Source organism: Lactuca saligna, chromosome 1 (genome assembly GCF_052625555.1).
Source record: "Lactuca saligna cultivar CGN05327 chromosome 1, ASM5262555v1, whole genome shotgun sequence".
NCBI classification, from domain to species: Eukaryota; Viridiplantae; Streptophyta; class Magnoliopsida; order Asterales; family Asteraceae; genus Lactuca; species Lactuca saligna.
In genome coordinates, this window is record NC_136417.1 from 75,938,255 (window position 1) to 75,958,973 (window position 20,719).

Sequence of the window (20,719 nt, forward strand, 5' to 3'; positions counted from 1 at the left end):
ACAAACATATGAGTCGAAGTTTATCTGTTCCTTCTTGGATTAGAAGTTGATATCTGGGCCCCTCGATGATTTTGTTTTGACCTATGTACCGGGCCCGGTCAGAACTAAGTTGATGTGTTCAATTAAGTTCTTTGTCGAACAAATTGGAAATCGGGAAACAAACTGTTGGACAATAAGTAAGACATTGTTCCATGTATTTGTCCGACTGATATCTAGAACAGAGGATTATATGATCACTTATCTTAAATGGCGTACCATCATCTTCTCAGTTCCGAGAAACCTTGTAAAGAGCTACGATTGCCGATCGGTTCCTGAAGTCATACTTGCAGTAATAGTTATTAGACTTATCCAAGTGGGAGACTGTTGGATAAGGTTTCTAAGTCCATAACTATTTCTGGTATGTACTTGACCCGACCCGACATGGTCCATTTGGGTTGCATGGCATCGTGCAATTGGATAGACTAAATGAGAGAAATAACACTTGGAGATTATTAATATATTATAAGTTCTAATATATTAATAATATTATTTGATTAGTTTGATCAAGAATTAATTATGTGATCAAAAGATAACTAATTAAATATATGGGTTGATTATGTAAATCATCCATATCTTGTATAGTGGGCTAAGAGGCTCCATGGATTATCAAGTTGGGTTCCACCCATAGGATGCTCCATGGGAGTTACAAACCCATGGGTCATGGAAATGAAGAGTCATGACACATTAGGGTTTAACCCTAGATGTGTCAACACTATATAAGAAACATGTTCTCCACCTAAAATCGGCTACACAAAAGAAACAAGAGGGCTTGGCCGATTTTTGAGAAGTGTGTGTTCTCTCATAAGTTCTTCCAAGAGCATTTGGTGTTGTGTGAAGCATTTGAGGCATCACACTTGGGGTGCTAGGCTCACAAGGTTTCAAGGAACACAAACAACAACAAGGTAAGTTATTCTATCTATACTTTAAGTTAAAATTGTTCCCCATGTATGCTAGATAGGAATATAACCTTGGAATTCAACTTTGCATGATAATTAGACAAACATAGATCCAAGGTTATTAGGGTTGCATGTACACTTAGGAAGTGTTAGAATGCTCAAAACCCATCAGTGTTGTGGGAGTATTTTTGGAGATGAGTTGCCGTAGGCTTCGAGGATGAAGCCTAAATTAAGTGGGGGAGAATTGTAACACCCCGAAATATCAAGAGTAGAGTTGAAGGGCTAAAAGTGTAAATCTTGAAGGGCAACTCGGCGAGTCCATGGATGGACTCGGCGAGTAGGGTCGCGACTTTGGTCGCGTGTCAAGTGGCCTACTCGGCGAGTCCAAAGATGGACTCGGCGAGTAGGTGCTGAGTGGAGGAAACCCTAATTCTCGGGGTTGAGCCCTATATAAAGAACTTAACATCCATTCCCCTAGCCTCATTACTCATCCTCAAGTCCAGAAACCCTTAGTATTCGGGTGTGTGTGGATCAAAGTGCATTTGGGAGCTTGAAGGGTATTTGTTGAAGAAATCTTAGGAGTTTGGAGGCTTGGAGCAAGGGGCTTTGCTTGGATTCGAGTTTCATTGCAGTTGGGGCGTTCTTTTGAGGTAATATCTTGTTCTTGGGCTGTTACTCATATGGATTCATCATTTTGGGGTTTATGGGAGCTTATCTTGGTATGTTTTGGAGTTTGGCGGTTAGATCTGAGGTTGCTACCTCAGATCTGGAATGGGGGAGGTCTAGAGTGCATTAAAGTCCCTATGTTTGAGTGCTTAGTGAAGCCATCATGTCCTAAACCTTAGCTCTAGAGTGTATAAGGCCTATATCTCTTTAGATTCACGTAAAGTTTGCCACTTTACGTGATGGATGGGTTGTAGGAGACTAGATCTATGTTTTGGATCAATTACATGGCCTGGAACGCTTCTGTATGGATTCAGACCGGTGGTACTCGGCGAGTCACAAGGGTGGACTCGACGAGTTGCTTGAAGATGAGTTGGAACTCGACGAGTTGGATGAACAACTCGGCGAGTAGGTTGAAAATAGCCTTAGACTCGGCAAGTCTGTTCTTGGACTCGGCGAGTCTTGTCGAAGAATCTCAATATTTTCTGGTTGAGTCGAGAATTGGTGAGTCAAGGGATGACTCAGTGAGTTGGGTGCGAGTGGACTCAAAGTTGTTGGACTCGGTGAGTCTCGGGGTGACTCGGCGAGTCAGGTCGCAGATTGAGGGAAGTTCTGAGCTTGGGGACTCGGCGAGTCATCAGTTTGACTCGGCGAGTATAGCCAGTCAGGGGTTGACTTTGACCGTTGTCCAGAATTGACTAGTTTGACTTTGTAGTGTTAGTCAGCCAGGATCAAGGTGGTATTAAGTGGAGATATGCTTGTGTTGTAGGAGGACGATAGCTCGGGAGATCGAGCGCCAGTGATTCCGAGATACGCGAGGTGAGTCTTCTCACTATACTTTACCTTGAGTAGGTAACCAGAGTTATGTGACAGAGTATTTGTATGCTATGTATGTTATGTGTTGTATTGCATTATTTCTATGTGATTTATGTTGTGCATGTTTACAGAGTTAGAACCGTAAGGTTCACAGAGTTAGAACCTGAGGGTTCACAGAGTTGGGTGCACGAACCCATAGAGTTATAGCCTCGAGTGGCTAATATGTGTTATATGTGGTATTTTGGGGAACTCACTATGCTTTGTGCTTACAATGTTTGATGTTAATTGTTTCAGGTACTAGTGACGACTGTGGGAAGGCGCCGGCTTGATCAGTACACACGCACGGGATTTATGATTTTGAGATCTTGGGATTTTGTATTACTTGGATTGAACGATTGAAAATGGTTGTTTTCTGAATGTTAAATGAATTATGTTTTATAAAAATTTGAAAATTTTGTTTTGAAATTTACGGTGTTACAAGTCTATAGCTGGCAATGTTTACTCACATCATCTTTTATCTCTCATCATTCATCTACCCATGTCATACCCAACATATTCGTATATATAAAATACATATACAGTTTAAATCATTTAAAACATGTATAAAACGTCCATACAGCATAGACAACAAGTATTCTGGTAATATGCACACATAGCACGTAGTTTATATAAAATACTTCATATCTATGTGTAAGATGAAAGGGACTATGCACTCACCTGAAAGGTGGTGACTTAGTACTCGAACAGCGCTTCGATACTCTCAAAACAATTTCCTTCGATAAAACCTAGTATCAACACCACTAGGGTTTAGTCTAACGATAACTGTGATAAATTAATAGTCTGACTATTATTATTATCATATAAGTGTTAAATAACACTCAATATAATTCATAGTAATAGCCCAAATAATTATTTTAAGGACCTAATAACATTCCTATAATTATTTGAAAGCTATATTAAAAGTTGCGTAAGCATAGCACACTTACAACGAATTTTATCGAAAACCGGAACTTTATTTGGAGCAGCGTTTCGAAACCGAAAGACCCTTTTTCTCGGGACTCCGGGAGCCTCGGGGCTTCCTTTGGGTGCTAGGGGGTTTACCTAGGCTTAGGAGAGGGTTAGGGGGGTAATGAGAGAAATTAGAGAGAGAAAGTTGTGGTGGAATGTGTGAAAAATCCTAGGGGCTTCGCTTCCCTTTTATAGGCCGCAGCCTCGGAGTACGCTGGGCGTACCAAGGACCTTACACGGGGTAATTCGGATAGAGATTACAGGTGGCGAAGGCTCGGTGGTGCGACATGGCTTATCCTGGACCGATGAAGGCTAGAACGCGGAGCGTAGGGACTTCGCACGCGAGGCGTACTCGGACGCTGGGTGTCTTCGGATTACGCGGGGCGTATGCGAGGACAGGTGTCACCCATCCGAAGCGAGGCGTGCTCAGCAAGCGACGGCTGAGATTTGGCCTAGTCATCGCATCTAGCAACAGCTTCGCAAATTCGAGTTTAATCTTTAAAAATTTGTAACTTTCTCATACGAACTTCGTTTTTGATGTTATTTATATCCACGCTAAGTTGGGAACGTACTCTACAACTTTCGTTTAGACTCCGTCGGCTAATTTTCACTCGATTTTAAATTTTATATCATTAACAGACCGGGACAGGATTGGTCCGTTAAATCCTCATAACTTCTTAATCCGACGTCCGTTTTCGCCCCTCTTTTTCTCGTTACGCTACTTTTAACGAGATCTTCGATTCTCGTTTAGGTCGTGTCGGCTAAAAACCGCGTGATCTAACATTCGAATTTCGGGTTGTACACTGCTAATCCGAAACTTCGAAAAATCATAACTTCTTCATACGAAGTCAGATTTGGGCGTTATTTTTATCGATGTTCTTAGTTTAACATATTCTATGACTTTCGTTTAGATCGCTAAGGCTAAATCTCACTCTATCGTAAATTCACTATTCACGCTTCCCGGTATCGTGCCGGTTCCGTCGCGAAACTTCAACGGGTCATAACTTCTTCGTTATAACTCGGATTTCGGTGTTCTTTATATGTACGAAAACCTTGAGACATATTCTACAAGTTGGTTAAGGTTATTTATGCTAAATAATCATTTGTCGAAAAGTCGTTTTCGTCACTTATTGCCTCTAAATTGACTAGCCCGGATCTGCGGGCGTTACAATTTTAAGCTCCAAACACGCATCCAACTGCTCCCAAAGCACTGCTCCACTCGAACTATCTGAAATTGACATAAAAATATGAGCAGTACAGGAATTCTAACAAAAAACATGAGCTGAACATTATTTAAATAAATTACATGCCAATGTACAAAATATGATGCTAAAATGATAATGAAAACTACCACATATATATATATATATATATATATATATATATATATATATATATATATATATATATATATATATATATATATATATATATATATATATATATAAAAGTGTTAATGGATGGTGTTTTAAAATATCTTGAATTTTAAAAATATGATTTGGTGGTGTTAACTTTTAGCCTAAGTTATCAAAATTGGGCGTTTTAAAATGTTAATTGCTAATTGTTAAATGCTTAATTTATTAGTTTGTTAGTGTCTTAAGTTATTGTCTTATATCTTATTGGTTTTTATATCGCTATAAGTAATAGTCTTTGAATTTTTAAAACCGCAAAAAATCAAATCCACATGGTTAAAAACCACAACCACAACCAAATAACCAAACCATATAAAATGACCGTATAATCACACCACTACATTAACCACACCATTCATTTCTAAAATTTAATAATCGCATTTGCGGTTAACGGTCTAGTTTTGGCCAACAATCGTGCCACCTTTATTTTTATTTACAGTATTAAATTGGCAAAAAAATAAATAAAGAAAGAAAAAAAAATCTTTTGTTTGATTTCGGAATGACACTCCAAATTTTCAATTCTTAAATCCAAGGTGTACTTTGGAATATCGTGTATCAGAAAAATGATTATTTTACAAGTAACACGAAAATTGGTTATTTTTATTAAAATTCTCATTTATAATAATTAGTTTAGTTAATATCTCATTATTTATCGATGATTTCAACTTATAACAAAATTAATCATATATATATCTAGACCTGACAAAACATAACACGACACGAAAACTCGACACGAAACCGACACAAAATTAGCGGGTTGGGGTCAGAAATTTTGACACATTTATGTAAACGGATTGACAGGACACGACAAGATAATTAAACGGGTAAGGTTAGTATTAAGACTTTCAACTCGAAGATGACTCGACCCTTTTAATTATATATTATTTATTATAAATTTCATATTTTTATAAATATATTATATGTTATGGACTTGTAATGGGCAAACTCAATAATTAGAAATAATATTCAAAATTTCAAAGTTAATTTTTATCATCCTCACAATCTATTCCTTTTGCTCAACAACTCTAACTCTTTTCATTTTTCCTTCTAAACTTACTATAAATTTTGTTATTCTATCTCATAACTCCATCGTTTCACTTTTTACTTTTTACCTCCAGAAATCCTACTTCCAAACCATTAAAATATTTCAACTTGACATGACACAACATATTTATAAGGTCTAAATCTTAACCCGAAACCCGACACGAAATAAACAGGTTAACACAACACGATGCGATAATTAAACGGGTCGGGTTAGGGTCAAACCCTTTCAACCCGTTTAATGTCTTGACACGATACGAACTCGACACAACACGACGGGTTTGCCATGTCTATATATATATATATATTGTTGTAGATTAACTATGAAAAAAATGATGAGGTTATAAAAATTGAAGCAAGACTAGCTATGGAAAAATAATGACAAATGTAAACTACTTTCATCGTTAAAAAATACATACTAAGAATAAAATTATATTGTTTATTTTCAGCGACGAATCAAGTAATGCAAAGGATATGACACTACTTTGATGATGGTGTACAATACCCAAAACCTAACCAAATAAAACAAATCGCATACTCCATATGAATATGATAAGTCAATTCAATTGCAATGTATTTGTCATTTTTTGCTATTTTTAAAAATTGTGCTTCTTTTTTTCAATATATATATATATATATATATATCTTTACTACTTATAAAATAAATCTAACTATTTCTATAAATAGATTGAATATAATAATATTATTTTTTTAAGACGTCCAAACTATTAAGCTTGAAGTACAACCCATTTATAATATAATAATATTAAAACTTTAACCCTATCATTTATCCCCTAAAAATCTGGTATCAAATTAATAGAAGAATTCATTTGCAAATTGAACCCGTCAATCTCAACACTTCAGTCATTTGAAGCGGTCAATATCAACAATTTATAGAGGATCTCTTCTCTCACATTGGTAACAAGTCATCTCATAATATCTATCTTCGTAATCCCTTCAAAGTAAGAAATATATGCACACTCTCTCGAAGAACCCTAACCAGTAACCAAGACAGTATAACCACCACCACCACAGTCGCTCTACCTCCTTCCGCCTTCAACTAACCACTATCACGACTACTGCCCTTCCTCTCACCCACGACATGAACTTTCTTTTGGAACATAACATTTTTTTTAAAAAAAAAAATATCGTTGAAAGAAGCTATTTGTCCCCGCCGCTGTGCGCGGGTAACGGCTACTATATATATATATATATATATATATATATATATATATATATATATATATATATATATATATATATATATATATATATATATATATATATATATATATATATATATAGTTTTTGTTGGAAATCAAACATTCAAACTAGTGTAATATCCTACTAATGTATCACAATAAAACCATTATTCAGAATACATTCATTGCATAGGACAAGTGGTGGAAGTAAATCAATTAAAGGAAAGGAATTGTAAGTTTGTATTATTATATAAATGAATAGTATAAGTGACCAGCATTCTAAACTGATGTATTTTACATTTATTGTTATTTACTGTTAAACCTACTATATTAAATTCCGACATTTAAAGTTATTTTGTAACGATAACATATTAAAAGGTTGTGATTCAATATTTCAATGTGACAAAATATAATTAAACCCCAAAAAATTCCAAAAAATCATTAACAATTCTTTTATTTTTTAAGGTATATTCAAAACAAACCCACCCTGCCACCTAGGCACCCTCTAGAATAATTGAAAAACACGACACCTTTTTGAGTAAGATTATATTATAATTTTCTTGCCTATTAAGAAAACTGTAATTAAATATTGGTAGACAATTTTTATTATGCTTTTTATTATAAAAAAATTTTATTTTGCTTTTTATTATAATAATATATCTAATTATTTTTTAAAGTCACTATTTATTTTTTGAATAAATTAATAAATTTATTCAAATTATTCCCATAGTTTATAGCAATAATTTTAACGGTATGAATATAAAAAAGTAATTGAACGGAATTATAGATTTTTAAAACAGTTAAAATAAGATTTGTTATAATTTCAAAAATAATATAAAAACAATAAATTTGAAAATTTCCAGCTCATCATCTGACAGTTCCCCACACTTTTTCCATGTACACTCCATTTCTGCCGAATGGCGAGTTTTTATTGGGAGTATTTGCTGGCACCATCACATCTTTTTCTATTTCTAACCTTTTCCGTTTTTAAATTCCTTATTTTTAGTAAAAAATAGTTTCTTTACTTAGAGGTCATCAAACAATTAATATATACGTATACATATAATATTAGTAACATTCACAAAATTATATTGTCTTTATGGACAATATAAAGCATAAATTATATAAATAAATAAATCTGAATTGGTTTGAATCAATGTTTATATATGAAAATATATATTTATTTTTGGGTTTAAGTGTATAATTCATAAACTATATAAATTAGTAAAATTAATTTGGTTTGAATCAATGTTTATATATGAAAATATATATTTATATTTGGGTTTTAGTATATGTACTATTAAAATTATATAAATTAACTTTCATTTTATGATAACTTTCATGTAAAGTAATGCAATGTTTTGATTTTCATCTACTTAAAATAATATATTTATATCACTTTATATCAAATAATAACTTAATTTGTTTACCATATCCTTGAAGTATGCTGTGTAAAATAGACTAAAAATATATTTTCTTCCTCAAGATTAATATAAAAAATATGATATTCGGAGGATGTCGGATGTGGCTTTCAACAAGTTTTGTTCATTACTACAATTTGAAGTAACAAGCACTCAAACTTTTATATTAAAATATAATGCTTTTCATTTTAATTATTTTAAAACAAAATAAATAGTTATATTCAGTTCAAAGCATGGTTGTCAAAATCGCGATCCTGATCGTAGGATTGTACGATCCTACGATCCTATGTATGAAAAACGATTCAGATCGTAAAAGGATCGTATTTTAGGTAAGATCGCAGGTAGGATCGTAAGATCGTAGGTAGGATCGTAGGATCGAGATCCGATCCGATCCTACCTTCCTTTAATTTTTCTTTTCAAATGAATTTTTTTTACCATTTTATGTCTTTTACCCTTTACCAATCTACCATTTATCATTTTTATTGTGACTTATGACTAATATTTTAAAGTTTTTATAACTTTTGAACGAAAAATTAAATGTTTGAAATATTTTTTATAATTAATATTATAAATTAAAATTATATTCTATTTTGTGGGATCTTAGGATCTCGATCCCGATCTTACGATTCCGATTTTGCAAACCCAAAAATGATCCTAGGTAGGATCCCGATCTTGACAATCTTGGTTCAAAGCATCTACAACAGAATTGATTACTTTTAGGAAAACAAAAATTAATATATGATCATTTTTTTTTTACAAAAAAACAAGACATTTTCAATTTTTCATTAAATAATATATTGACATTTTCGTCAAGAACAAACATACTAAATAGCCATTGACTTATAGAATATAAATGATATTCTAATACTATTTGATAAAAAAAAATTAAATAATAGTATATATAAGACATTATTACAGTCGACATACTTTTTATATATATATATATATATATATATATATATATATATATATATATATATATATATATATATATATATATATATATATATATATATATATATATATATATATATATATTATTTTTTATATTAAAATTTTGTTGAACGCGTAAATAGATAATTAATTAGATAACTAGAATTTGAAACATTAGAATCCTATTAAAACACTATATCTTCTTCTATTTGAGTTTTATCGAACTCTTTGTATAAATTTACTCTTTACACCATTGAAGGGTTTCATCGTTCATGAGAGAGTAGGGGACATGATATCATCGAGGAGAGGACAAAAACAGCTTGTTTTTTGACCCATCAGCAGTAAATCCACCGCCCTTTCTTTAAATTTTAGTAATTACCCAATTCGTAATTCGAGTGGAAAAATCAAAAACCCAAAGATTCTTGAAAATCATAGAGTGAGACAAACGGCAACAGGGGTTAAGTAAACGATAAAAAAGCAAGTTTCTTATAGGGAAGAACACACGGTCGCCATTGGAAGACTGCAAATCCGACGAAGTTTTAATAATTTATATCGAAATTCTGATTTGATGTGGTGAATTGAATATTGAAGAAAGTCAGGAGGAAGATCGGCTGAACTTTAGGCTTTTTTTATCAGTTTGATTTGATGATCTCAAGAATTTCATTGTCTTCAACTTTTCGTTGATCGTTTCGAAGAAGTTCCCAATTTCAAGAACAGAGATCTACCAGGTGCTGTCAATTGTCAAATTCCTGTGTGTCTCTCTTTAATTTAATTTAAGAATTAAGATCTTCGTGACTGCCGGCTGTCCCATGTGCCTAATGATGTCCGCTTCTTTTTATGTTATAATATACTTTTTAGATCCCTGTACCCAGGTTCAATTATTGACTTTTGCTCTGTTTTCTACGTTTCGAATTTCAAATTCAAAGGTTTCGGTTTCTGATCTTTGTAATTTGAATCCAATTTCATATATGCGTATTCGATCTTTCTCGCCCAAACTTATAATCACAAAACAAAGAAGAATGTTATTGATTGGGACACCCCTCCATCATCTTTCCTGAGCCAGATGTTTCTTGCACGCAAAGTGTTTGTTCATATGCCAACGCGATTCTTTGTGCCTGTCTTCATCTATTGATTTTTAGCATCCATTCGAGAATTACTTGCAACCAAATTGTAAACAGATATAAATTATATTTCAATGTTGTTGCTTTTGATTTGTCTTTGCTCATAGTTCATACACCCATTGTTCACTTTAGGTGATTCTTTATTAACAAAAGTGTTTATTTGATTGCAGGTTTCTTGTTCTTGAGTTGTAAATAGTGAATCAGATTGATGTACAATGCAGAGGTCACGTAAAGCTCTTCTTTCAAGAAGAGCTTTGGGAAAATCTACTTTTGGGAAAAATAACTTTTATAAGGTTTCATTGTCTCTTGCTGTCTTTCTTTGGGGGCTTTTGTTCCTGTTAAATTTATGGATCGGCCATGGTGATGGTTATAGAGGTCAGTCACATTCATATTTCCTCAAACCATGTTTTTGTAGGGGTAAATCCGTCAATACAAGAAATTACATTTATGTTTTACATTGATTCATTCATTATAGCATCACACTATCTTTTTTCATTTTAACTTTGAAACATCTGACAATTATAGCAATATCACAATCATAATTCATAACTAGTTTTTTTTTACATTAAATAACTTTATGACATTATACTTTTTATCTAATTTTACAGATAATCCTGAAGATCTTCCAAATGATTTAACAACATGGGATGAATTCAACCAAGAATCAAATAACTCATCTTATTGTTCATTATCATCAAACGAATGTCAATCCACAGGTCTCGATTCAGAAACCCTAATCGAAAGTGATCAAAAGGAGGAAATTATCAGTCAAGATCCTGAATTTGACCAAAAAGAATCAAACCCTTTACCAAAAAACCCTTCTAAACCTGAAAAAACAAGATCAGTCCCTTTAGGACTCGATGAATTCAAGAACAAAGCTTTCAACACAAAAACACGCCCTTCAAATGGAAATTCAGTAAGCATAATCCACAGATTAGAACCAGGTGGAGCAGATTACAACTATGCATCTGCTTCAAAAGGTGCAAAAGTTTTATCAAGTAATAAAGAAGCAAAAGGGGCTTCAGGAATTTTAACAATAGATAAAGATAAGTACCTTAGAAACCCATGTTCAAGTGAAGAAAAATTTGTAGTTCTTGAACTTTCTGAAGAAACCCTAGTTGACACAATCAAGATTGCTAATTTTGAACACCATTCATCGAATCTTAAAGAGTTTGAGATTCTTGGGAGTTTGGTTTACCCTACTGAAACATGGGTAAAGCTTGGAAATTTCACAGCTGGAAATGTGAAACATGAACAAAGATTCTTTCTTAAAGAGCCAAAATGGGTGAGATATATAAAGTTGAATCTTTTAAGTCATTATGGAACTGGGTTTTATTGTACTTTGAGTTTTGTGCAAGTTTATGGGGTTGATGCTGTTGAAATGATGCTTGAGGATTTGGTTAATGTTCAAGATAATAAAAAGTTTGTGAATAAAGAAGTTGAAAGTGATTTGAAAAGGGAGGATAATGATAAGGATAATGATTTGTTTGATGGAAATAGAATGGAAGATGAGGAGTTTTTGGAGGAGGGTAAAAATGGAATTCGGGCAGTTAAGACAGTTGATGTGCCTGACCCTCTTGCGGAAGTAAGGCAACAACAAGCGGGCAGGCTGCCCGGGGATAGTGTCATCAAGATTTTGATGCAAAAAGTTCGGCTTTTGGACATAAATTTATCGGTTTTGGAGAGATATCTTGATGAATTGAACAATAAATATGGACATATTTTTAAAGAAATTGATGAAGAAATTGGAGAGAGAGATGTGATTATGGAGGGAATAAGAACCGATTTGAAGAGTTTTCATGAGAGCAAGGAGGCCTTGGTAAGTACTATTTTTATGCAAAGGGTATTTTAGTCATTTTTCTTATTGTCAACCATTTTATTTATTTCTTGACAAATAATCAAAGCTAAAACTACAATTCTACACGTTCTCTTAGGGGCTGTTTGGCTGGATCTGAATTTTTAACATGCTGTTTAAAATGACCATTTTACCCTTCTGTATCATTTCTTGTTGTATTCAATGTTTCTTGAATAATTATAAAAATGACAATTTTACCCTTATGTATTATTTTTTGTAAAAATTGCTTTGTATAGAAATAAATGAAAGTTGATTGCTATTTCTTGTGTTTTAACTTTAACCCTTTTTACTATTTACTACAGAGTAAACAGGTTGATGATTTAGTTTCATGGAAAACACTCGTATCACTTCAACTGGATGACATCACAAAGACCAATGCTTTCCTCAGGTTAATTTTTTTTTCCTTGATGAGAAGGGCATTTATGTCTTTTTACACAGACAAAATATCAATAGCTTGTCCACGTCCCACCTTGTCCCATCTTTTTATCTGCAATAAAAAATTACAGTTTTTGTCCTATTGACATCATTCTGGTCTCAGTCCAATACAAATTATTATGTACTGTTATGTCATGTCATGTATTGTGTAAAAATGAATCTAATGAGTATGTGTGTGTGTGATTGATTTTGGATTTAGGGCTGAGGTGGCAAAGGTGAGGGAGAATCAAGTACATATGGAGAATAAAGGGATTGTTATATTTCTTGTTGCCTTAACATTTGGATTATTAGCAATTTCCAGATTATTTCTGGATAAAATTTTGTTTGCTTTTTATAGTAAAAATAGGTCAGAAGAGAGTAGTGGTAAGATGGCGGATCGTTCTTGGATTTACATGCTTACAAGCTGTACGATTATCATCGTTATACTCTCCTTATAATCATTTTTCTTATGCTTGTTTTTGTTTATCATCTCTTTATATCTATAAAGTTTAATGGAAAATATATATATATAACCTTTTTCAATCATTTTGAAATTTGGTTTGGAATGTGTGTTGTTATTTGGACTTGTAGTGTATTCATATTCATACGTGGTAATATAATAATATCTCTTTGGTAAAGAAGGAAATCTAATTTGTAGACAACTTTGGGTGGAAGATTGTGTTGGCATAATTGTTTTGTTGTAAACACAAAGTTGGATGGAACTTTTTTTTTTTTATTATTATAAAGACAAAGTTGAATTTATAGGACATTAGCATTTACTTGTATTTTCTATATTAAGGTATTATGTTTATGGAACTATCTAATATTTACTTATAAATACCATACTATTTCATACACTACAACACACTATAATCATAAATTCTTTCTCTCTTTTAAAAACATTATTTCTCATTCACCAAACATCAAAAAATGGATCAAAATCTATACACACCCACTTCACCCAAATTTAGAATCACAAATACACAACACAACATCTTGCCAATACCCAAATTTAGAATCACCAGTCGGATGGTTCATGAACATGCTACTTCTAACAACTCACATATTTCATAACCACCCATTTTCCAACAACCATTCCAACAAAACTACTTCAAACCATTGGCGAATATATTTAATCCAAATGTGGGTCATTTGACCAACCTAATTTTAAAATGTTTATTACAAGTTATATATAAAGATCATTTGTGACATGACCTACCATGTTTAAAAAAGATAGTATAAACAAAGAATTAAAAGCCCATGTTTTATATTTTATTATCCCAAAGTTGAATTCATTCAGTCCAATGCATTTAAAATCAGATAATAAAGAGAATTAAAAAAAATCGTCGTATTCCTCCCGGCCACACCACCGACATTTCCTTTGACGGCGCCAAACCACCGATGAGCAGCAACCTTCCCCTTTGGTCTCCGCCACCGCCACCGACAATAACAACGCTAGATCCGACCATCGACAATGGCCTTCAACTTCTTCATATCAGGTCTGTAAACTATAATTGATTAATTTCTTTAATTTGGATTATGGTTGATGCTTTGATACATTGTTCGAAATAGAAATTAATGGTTTGTAATTGAGTAATTGATGTAATTTGATTGTGTTTGATAATTGATACAGTGGATTTTTTTCTATACTTTGTAATTGATACTTTGACATAATTGGATATTAAGATGTTTTTACGAATGATATAGTTCATTATTTATTTGGAATTCGTTTTATTTATTTGTTTCTTTACTTTGATACTTTGTAACAAAATAGAAACAATAATGTCTTTGATTTTGAATGGCCAATTTTCGTTTGCTTCGGAGCATAGAATCAAAAATGTTTTGTTCAAGTTTTTTAAAAAGATAAATAAAAAGACAGTAGAAAAAGATAATTAGCAACATAATACATAATCATATGAAAGTTGATTTAAGTTCACTGCCTGTTGATCCGGAAAATTGGTGATCAATTTTTGAGTGATAGTTTGGTGTCATGTTTTTTTTTAACAGCAGAAATTTATTAATAAAAAACACTAGCAAGAAGCTAGCATGAAATTACATTTTAGAGGAGGCTAACGTTGGGTTACGAAGCCAATCAGTCCAATGTAAATTTACTCTACTACATCTATTAGAAATCCAAAAGAAAGACTTCTCAACAACCTCATCAAAAAGATCCGATTTCTTTGGAAGAACCATCCTAAAATTAGAAGTATTACGAAAATTCCATAAGCACCAGAAGGAAGTGATAATTACCGCATCAAAAACCTTCCTTTGCCCTCTACGTAGATTGATATTTTCTGACCAGTTGATTAACGACTACACCGAAAGATGAACTGGGAGAGATAATCCCCACCAAATAGCTACCCTTACTCATATGTTATTCAAGTCAGGACAACTTGTACAAATATGCTCAATGGTCTCTACTGCATCCAAACAAATAGGGCACATAATAGAAGGAACCATGATACCTCTCCTAGATAATCTCTCCCTTGTAGGAATACTAGATAACTGAATCCTCCATATAAGAATATTGAGTTTAATAGGAACCCAATTATTCCATCTAGTAGCCATATCCCCTGAATCAACTAGCCCGCCATCCAAAGCATGGCGAGCCGACGAAACAGAGTAAGAGTCAGAGCTATCAAGAGACCAACCCAACCTATCCGGGACTTGCTGAAGTTGTACATTTTGCATCTCCTCCAAAAAAGAATCCCATTGAACTTGTTCTATCCCACCTCTAGGCAAACGTCTAAGAACTTCTGTGTTCCATCCAATTAAAAAACGATACCTAACATTGGCTGAACGATTAATATCTAAAGCAAAAATTCTATGAAAGGAAATAGCTAGTGGACTATCACCCTTCCAAGTATCATGCCAAAAAGAAGTACTAGCCCCATCACCAATCCGAATAGGAGCTAAATTATGGAAATCAAAACCCCGGTCTTTTAGATTATTCACAATCCTTGTAATATATCTCTAAGGACCCGTCAATAATCTCTGCGGAATCAACAGATTTGTGACCTCACCCAAACCATATAAGATTTTGACCACCCTAGCCCATAATAAATTTGGGTTATGGAAAAAACACCACTTTCAACGTAATAATAAAGCCTTAGTAAAGGAAAAAAGACTACCAATCCCCAATCCTCCAACATCAGTGGGAGCCAAAACTTTATCCCATTTAATCCAATGCATACGACGGTCATCCAAATCAGCCCCCCAAAAAAACGAAGCCCTCAATCTCCCCAACTGATTTATCACCGTTAGTGGTACATGATAAATAGACATCAAATAACTACCAATAGACCCCAAAACAGCTCTAACAAGAGTCATTCGACCCCCAAATGAAAGGGTTTTAGCTTTCCAGACCGCCAATTTTTTTTGGAAAGAATCAATAATAGAACCCCAAGAATCAATTCTAGACATATTCTGACCAACCGGAACACCCAAATGAATAAAAGGAAGCGAACTCGAAGAACAACCCATACAATTAGCCACATAAGAGACTTGGTTAGGAGTCACCCCCACACCGTATAGCTTACTTTTATGAAGATTAATTTTCAACCCCGAAGCCAAAAAGAAACATCTAAGGATTCGGACAATATGTAGGGCATTTTCATGATTCCACTATGCCATAAGAACAACATCGTTAGCGTAAAAAAGATGAGAAATAGCAATTCCTCCAATTGTGATTCCCCTGTAAGTATTAGACAATTGTGCCCGAGACACAGCCACATGCAAACCCTCCATGGCCAAAAGAAAAAGAAAAGGGGACAGGGGTCACCCTATCTCAGACCTCTAAACATATGGAATTCCCGAGAAGGAGAACCGTTCACTAGGACCGAGACTGTGGCAGATGACAACATCTCCAAAATCCAATTACACCACAAGGAACCAAACCCCATAATTTGCATGATTTCCAGTAGGTATTCCCAAGATAAAGAATCATAAGCTTTCTCAAAATCCACTTTAAAGATCGAAAGAGGATATTTAGACGCTTTACTCCAAGCCACAACTTCATTAAGGAGAAAAGGACCATCTAAAATCTGTCTGCCTTTTATAAAAGTAGATTGCTCCACACTAACCAGACTACCAATAACCTCCGCCAGCCTATTAGCAAGAAGTTTGCCAATAATTTTGTATTGGCAACCAATCAAACTAATAGGTCTAAAATCTCTGACAACCTTCGGATCTCTAACTTTAGGAATCATATATTGAAGAATGACTTTTAGAAAATATTAGTAATGATATAATTATGAAAATATATCATGATATAAAACCTCGTCGGATACAATTATAAGAACTTTAAAACTTTTTTCCTTATATGGTCCGATCAGACCCGGAATCGTAACTAGTAGTTTTTTTTTCTATCATTTTCAATTAAATAGTGAACCACATAGTTTACTTTCTAGACTCGTCACTGTTAGAAATTTCTGAATTATCCTTTATACGATGAGGTATAATAAGAGTTATCTAGTTTTGTGGGTAACAAATTAGATACTGATAAGGATTGATGCTAGGTTCCTAAATAGATGCTAGTTTGTTATGTCTTGTATTCTATATATATACATGCTAAGTTATCGAGCTGTGATATCAAGCGTGAACCAATTGAGTTTTTTTGTGCGTTAGTTTTTCTCAATAATAACTGTTGTGTGTTTGGTTAGATCTTGTTTTTGCTTTGATTTGGTATCAGAGCCTGGTTGAAAAGAAGACATGGTGGAGGGAGATACGCCATCGTCTTCTGTTCCAGGGGGAAGCGAAAAAGGAATGTCTTTCATTTCAAGTACCAATGTTGAATGCAACGAATTATACTGTGCGGGCAATTTCGCATGAAAGTGATATTAAATGTTCATCAGGTGTGGATGTCATAGATCCGAGAGCGAATGATCCAAAGAAGGATAATGTTGCTATTGAGATTGATCCAAAGAAGAACAACGTCGCTATTACTGTGATCTTCCAGGCGATACCTGAAGATCTTATTTTACAAGTTGGAATGATGGATATGGCAAAAGAAATTTGGGACGCCATAAAAACCCGTAACCTGGGTGCAGACAGGGTGAGGGAGGCTAGATTGCAAACCCTAATTACCAAGTTTGACAATCTTAAGATGAAGGAGTCGGCTACAATTGATGAATATGTGACCCAACTGTCAGGTATAGTGTCTAAATCATCTTCTCTTGGGGAAACGATTAATGAAAAGAAGATGGTTAAAAATTTTCTAACAAGCTTACCAAGAAGATTCATCCACATAGTTGCTTCTATATAGCAAATCTTAGACCTTGGGTCAGTTGGGTTTGAAGATGTCGTTGGAAGGCTGAAGGCATACAAAGAGAGGACCCGTGATGACTCTCAAACCATTGATCAAGGAAAACTCCTACTCAACAAATCTGTGTCGTCATCGCGGAACAATGAGTCCCATCACAGGAAGAGTAAAGCCGGTGGACGGAGTCGTTGAAATAGGAATAATAACAGGAAAACTCACCAACAAAACCTATCATTGAATTCAGCCGGTGGTGAAACTGAAAAAAGTAAGAGGTAAAGCGAAAGATCACTCAAAAGTTTAATGTTACCGGTGTGATAAATTCGGACACTTCACTAATCGTTGTCCGGAACGTAAGGTTAAACAACATGAGGTTAATCTCGGTGAAGTTGATGAGCAAGATCCGGCTGTATTCATGGTAGAAACCATGTTCGAAACTGTGCTGTTAAACGAGACTGTTAATTCCATCAAGATACTCACAAATGGCTGACAATGCCGTTTGGTACCTTGATAATGGAGCAAGAAATCACATGAGTGGTGATCACTCTTACTTCAGTGAGATAAATACTTGAATAGGAGGTAGGGTTCAGTTTGGTGATAACTCACATGTTGAGATTTGCGGAAAAGGTTCGGTATTGTTCGAAAGTCGTGAAGGTAGGCAAAAGCTTTTAACTAATGTGTACTTTATTTTCGATTTAAAGACAAACATTATCAGTGATGTGCACAAAAGTACCCACTAATTTTAATATTTATAACCTAACAAACTTAGACTAACTATGCACTTATAGGCAGTGTACCTAGTCAGATTACAGTATCGCTTAGGTAAGTCGGGTGTCGATCACAGGGAACGGTAGTGAATTAATTTAAAATATTTGATTATCGGTTACAGGTCACACGAAAAGAATAAAGAAATAGTTTAATAAATCTCAAACTAACAATTAATTAACAACTCTCGATAAACTAACAAGAAAGCAAATCTCTTCAGGTACTTTGGTTTAGATAAATTACACCTTAAAAACATAGACAATTGCATACACAAATTCATTTATTCATGTTCACCGGTTCCTAAAATGATTAGATTCACGTTCACTATAACTAATCCTTTAGCAAACAAGTCAATTCAAACAGTGATCAGTTGATTAAACTAACATGCTTCCTAGTGTTCAGTTCGTATCAAGCAAGACTAGTAAATATGGTTAATCAAATTACTAATTCAATTTAACCTCTTGTTGATGGTTCATCACACAAGGCTCACACATTAACTTACTTATTTCCAAGTTAATCCTAGTTTCACATTCATTAATCCTAGACTTATAATCTCAATGGTCATCAAAATCATAAGAGACAAGCAATCAAGCATATGTTCATACAACTCAATTCACTTAACAATTAACAGCAAATAATTATCATTAATATGTAAGGATCTTTTAACAAGCTTGGCAAGATAAATTAAACACAAACAAATGATTCAATATAGCAATTAGTCTAATAATCAAAGTTTCATTCAATCATAAACACAAAATAAAAGGTTTTTACACCTAAATCAGAAACTAAATACATAATAACAACACAATGGAATGCTAAACATGGTCACGTTAACAACCCATATGATTACCGACATGTATCCGCTCTCCAATCCTTCCGATCTCCGCTCCCGTTAGCTTAACGGCCTTCCGGCCGCCTTCTAGACCCTCAGAACGGCTTAACAGAAGTTTAATATCGACTAAATTAAGTTGGAAGTCGAATCCCCCCTTCTGGTTAGCTGAAAATCGACTTTTATAACCTTTGTAGCCGACTTACGTACGCTGGGCGTAAATGGGATTTATACGCGATTGAGTTTATCCGAGGCCAGCTATTACGCGGAGCGTAATCCAATATTACGTTGGGCGTAATATGATTTTGGTCGTTACGCGGGGCGTAAATGTGAATTACGCAGGGCGTAAATGGCCCTCCAGCATTTTTCTTTTCTTTTAGCTTCTAAGCCCAATTTCCACTTCAGTCTTTTCTTTTGTTCTTTATCGACAACGAATAGCTGCAAAACATAATTCAAAGCATTATGAGTGCTTTTTAGTTCTTAAAGAGAATAATAAAGGCCGAAATATTAAGATATAGTGTCATAAATATATATATATATATATATATATATATATATATAAATACACATATCAATCAGCCTAAGGCAGGAAACAGAGTGTGGTTGTGGAGTTAGAATGAAGGGTGAATACTTATGCTTGTATGATAATACAAACACATTACTGTTCAAGGTGAAGAGGTCAGTTAATCATTTGTATAAGACTCAGATTGCTATTGGGAAACCTGTATGCTTGCATGGGAGGTTGGATGACGTTGAGTGGCTTTGGCATGCAAGGCTTGGCCACGTAAACTTTGGAACGCTAACATCGATCGCAAAAAAGAAGACTGTAAATGGTCTACCTAAAGTCAGCGGGTCAAACTGTTGGATTAGTGTCTAAGTCCATAACTATTTTGGTATGTACTTGACCCGATGGTGCATGGTCCTTTTGGGTTGCCTTCACCAAAGCAACTTGATTGGAGAAATAAATAGAGAGAGAGGTTATTATGATTTATTAATATGTTATAAGAATAATATATTAAAGGAGAAATCATGTTTGTTTAATTAATA

General features: G+C 34.0%; 1 protein-coding gene across 2 annotated transcripts; it reads left to right on the plus strand.

Moving 5' to 3' along the window:
• The first annotated feature begins 9,634 nt into the window (after nt 1-9,634).
• On the plus strand, nt 9,635-13,307 carry LOC145040075 (SUN domain-containing protein 4-like). Of its 2 annotated transcripts, none has more exons than XM_078988060.1 (5): nt 9,635-10,159; nt 10,723-10,927; nt 11,161-12,371; nt 12,710-12,795; nt 13,042-13,307. In XM_078988060.1, the coding sequence occupies exons 2-5, from the start codon at nt 10,768-10,770 to the stop codon at nt 13,277-13,279; spliced, it is 1,695 nt and encodes a 564-aa protein (XP_078844186.1). In that variant the 5' UTR covers nt 9,635-10,159; nt 10,723-10,767; the 3' UTR covers nt 13,280-13,307. The 2 variants fall into 2 exon arrangements, with proteins under 2 accessions (XP_078844186.1, XP_078844192.1); XM_078988066.1 differs by lacking the exon at nt 9,635-10,159 and adding an exon at nt 10,301-10,601.
• Nucleotides 13,308-20,719: the final 7,412 nt, after the last annotated feature.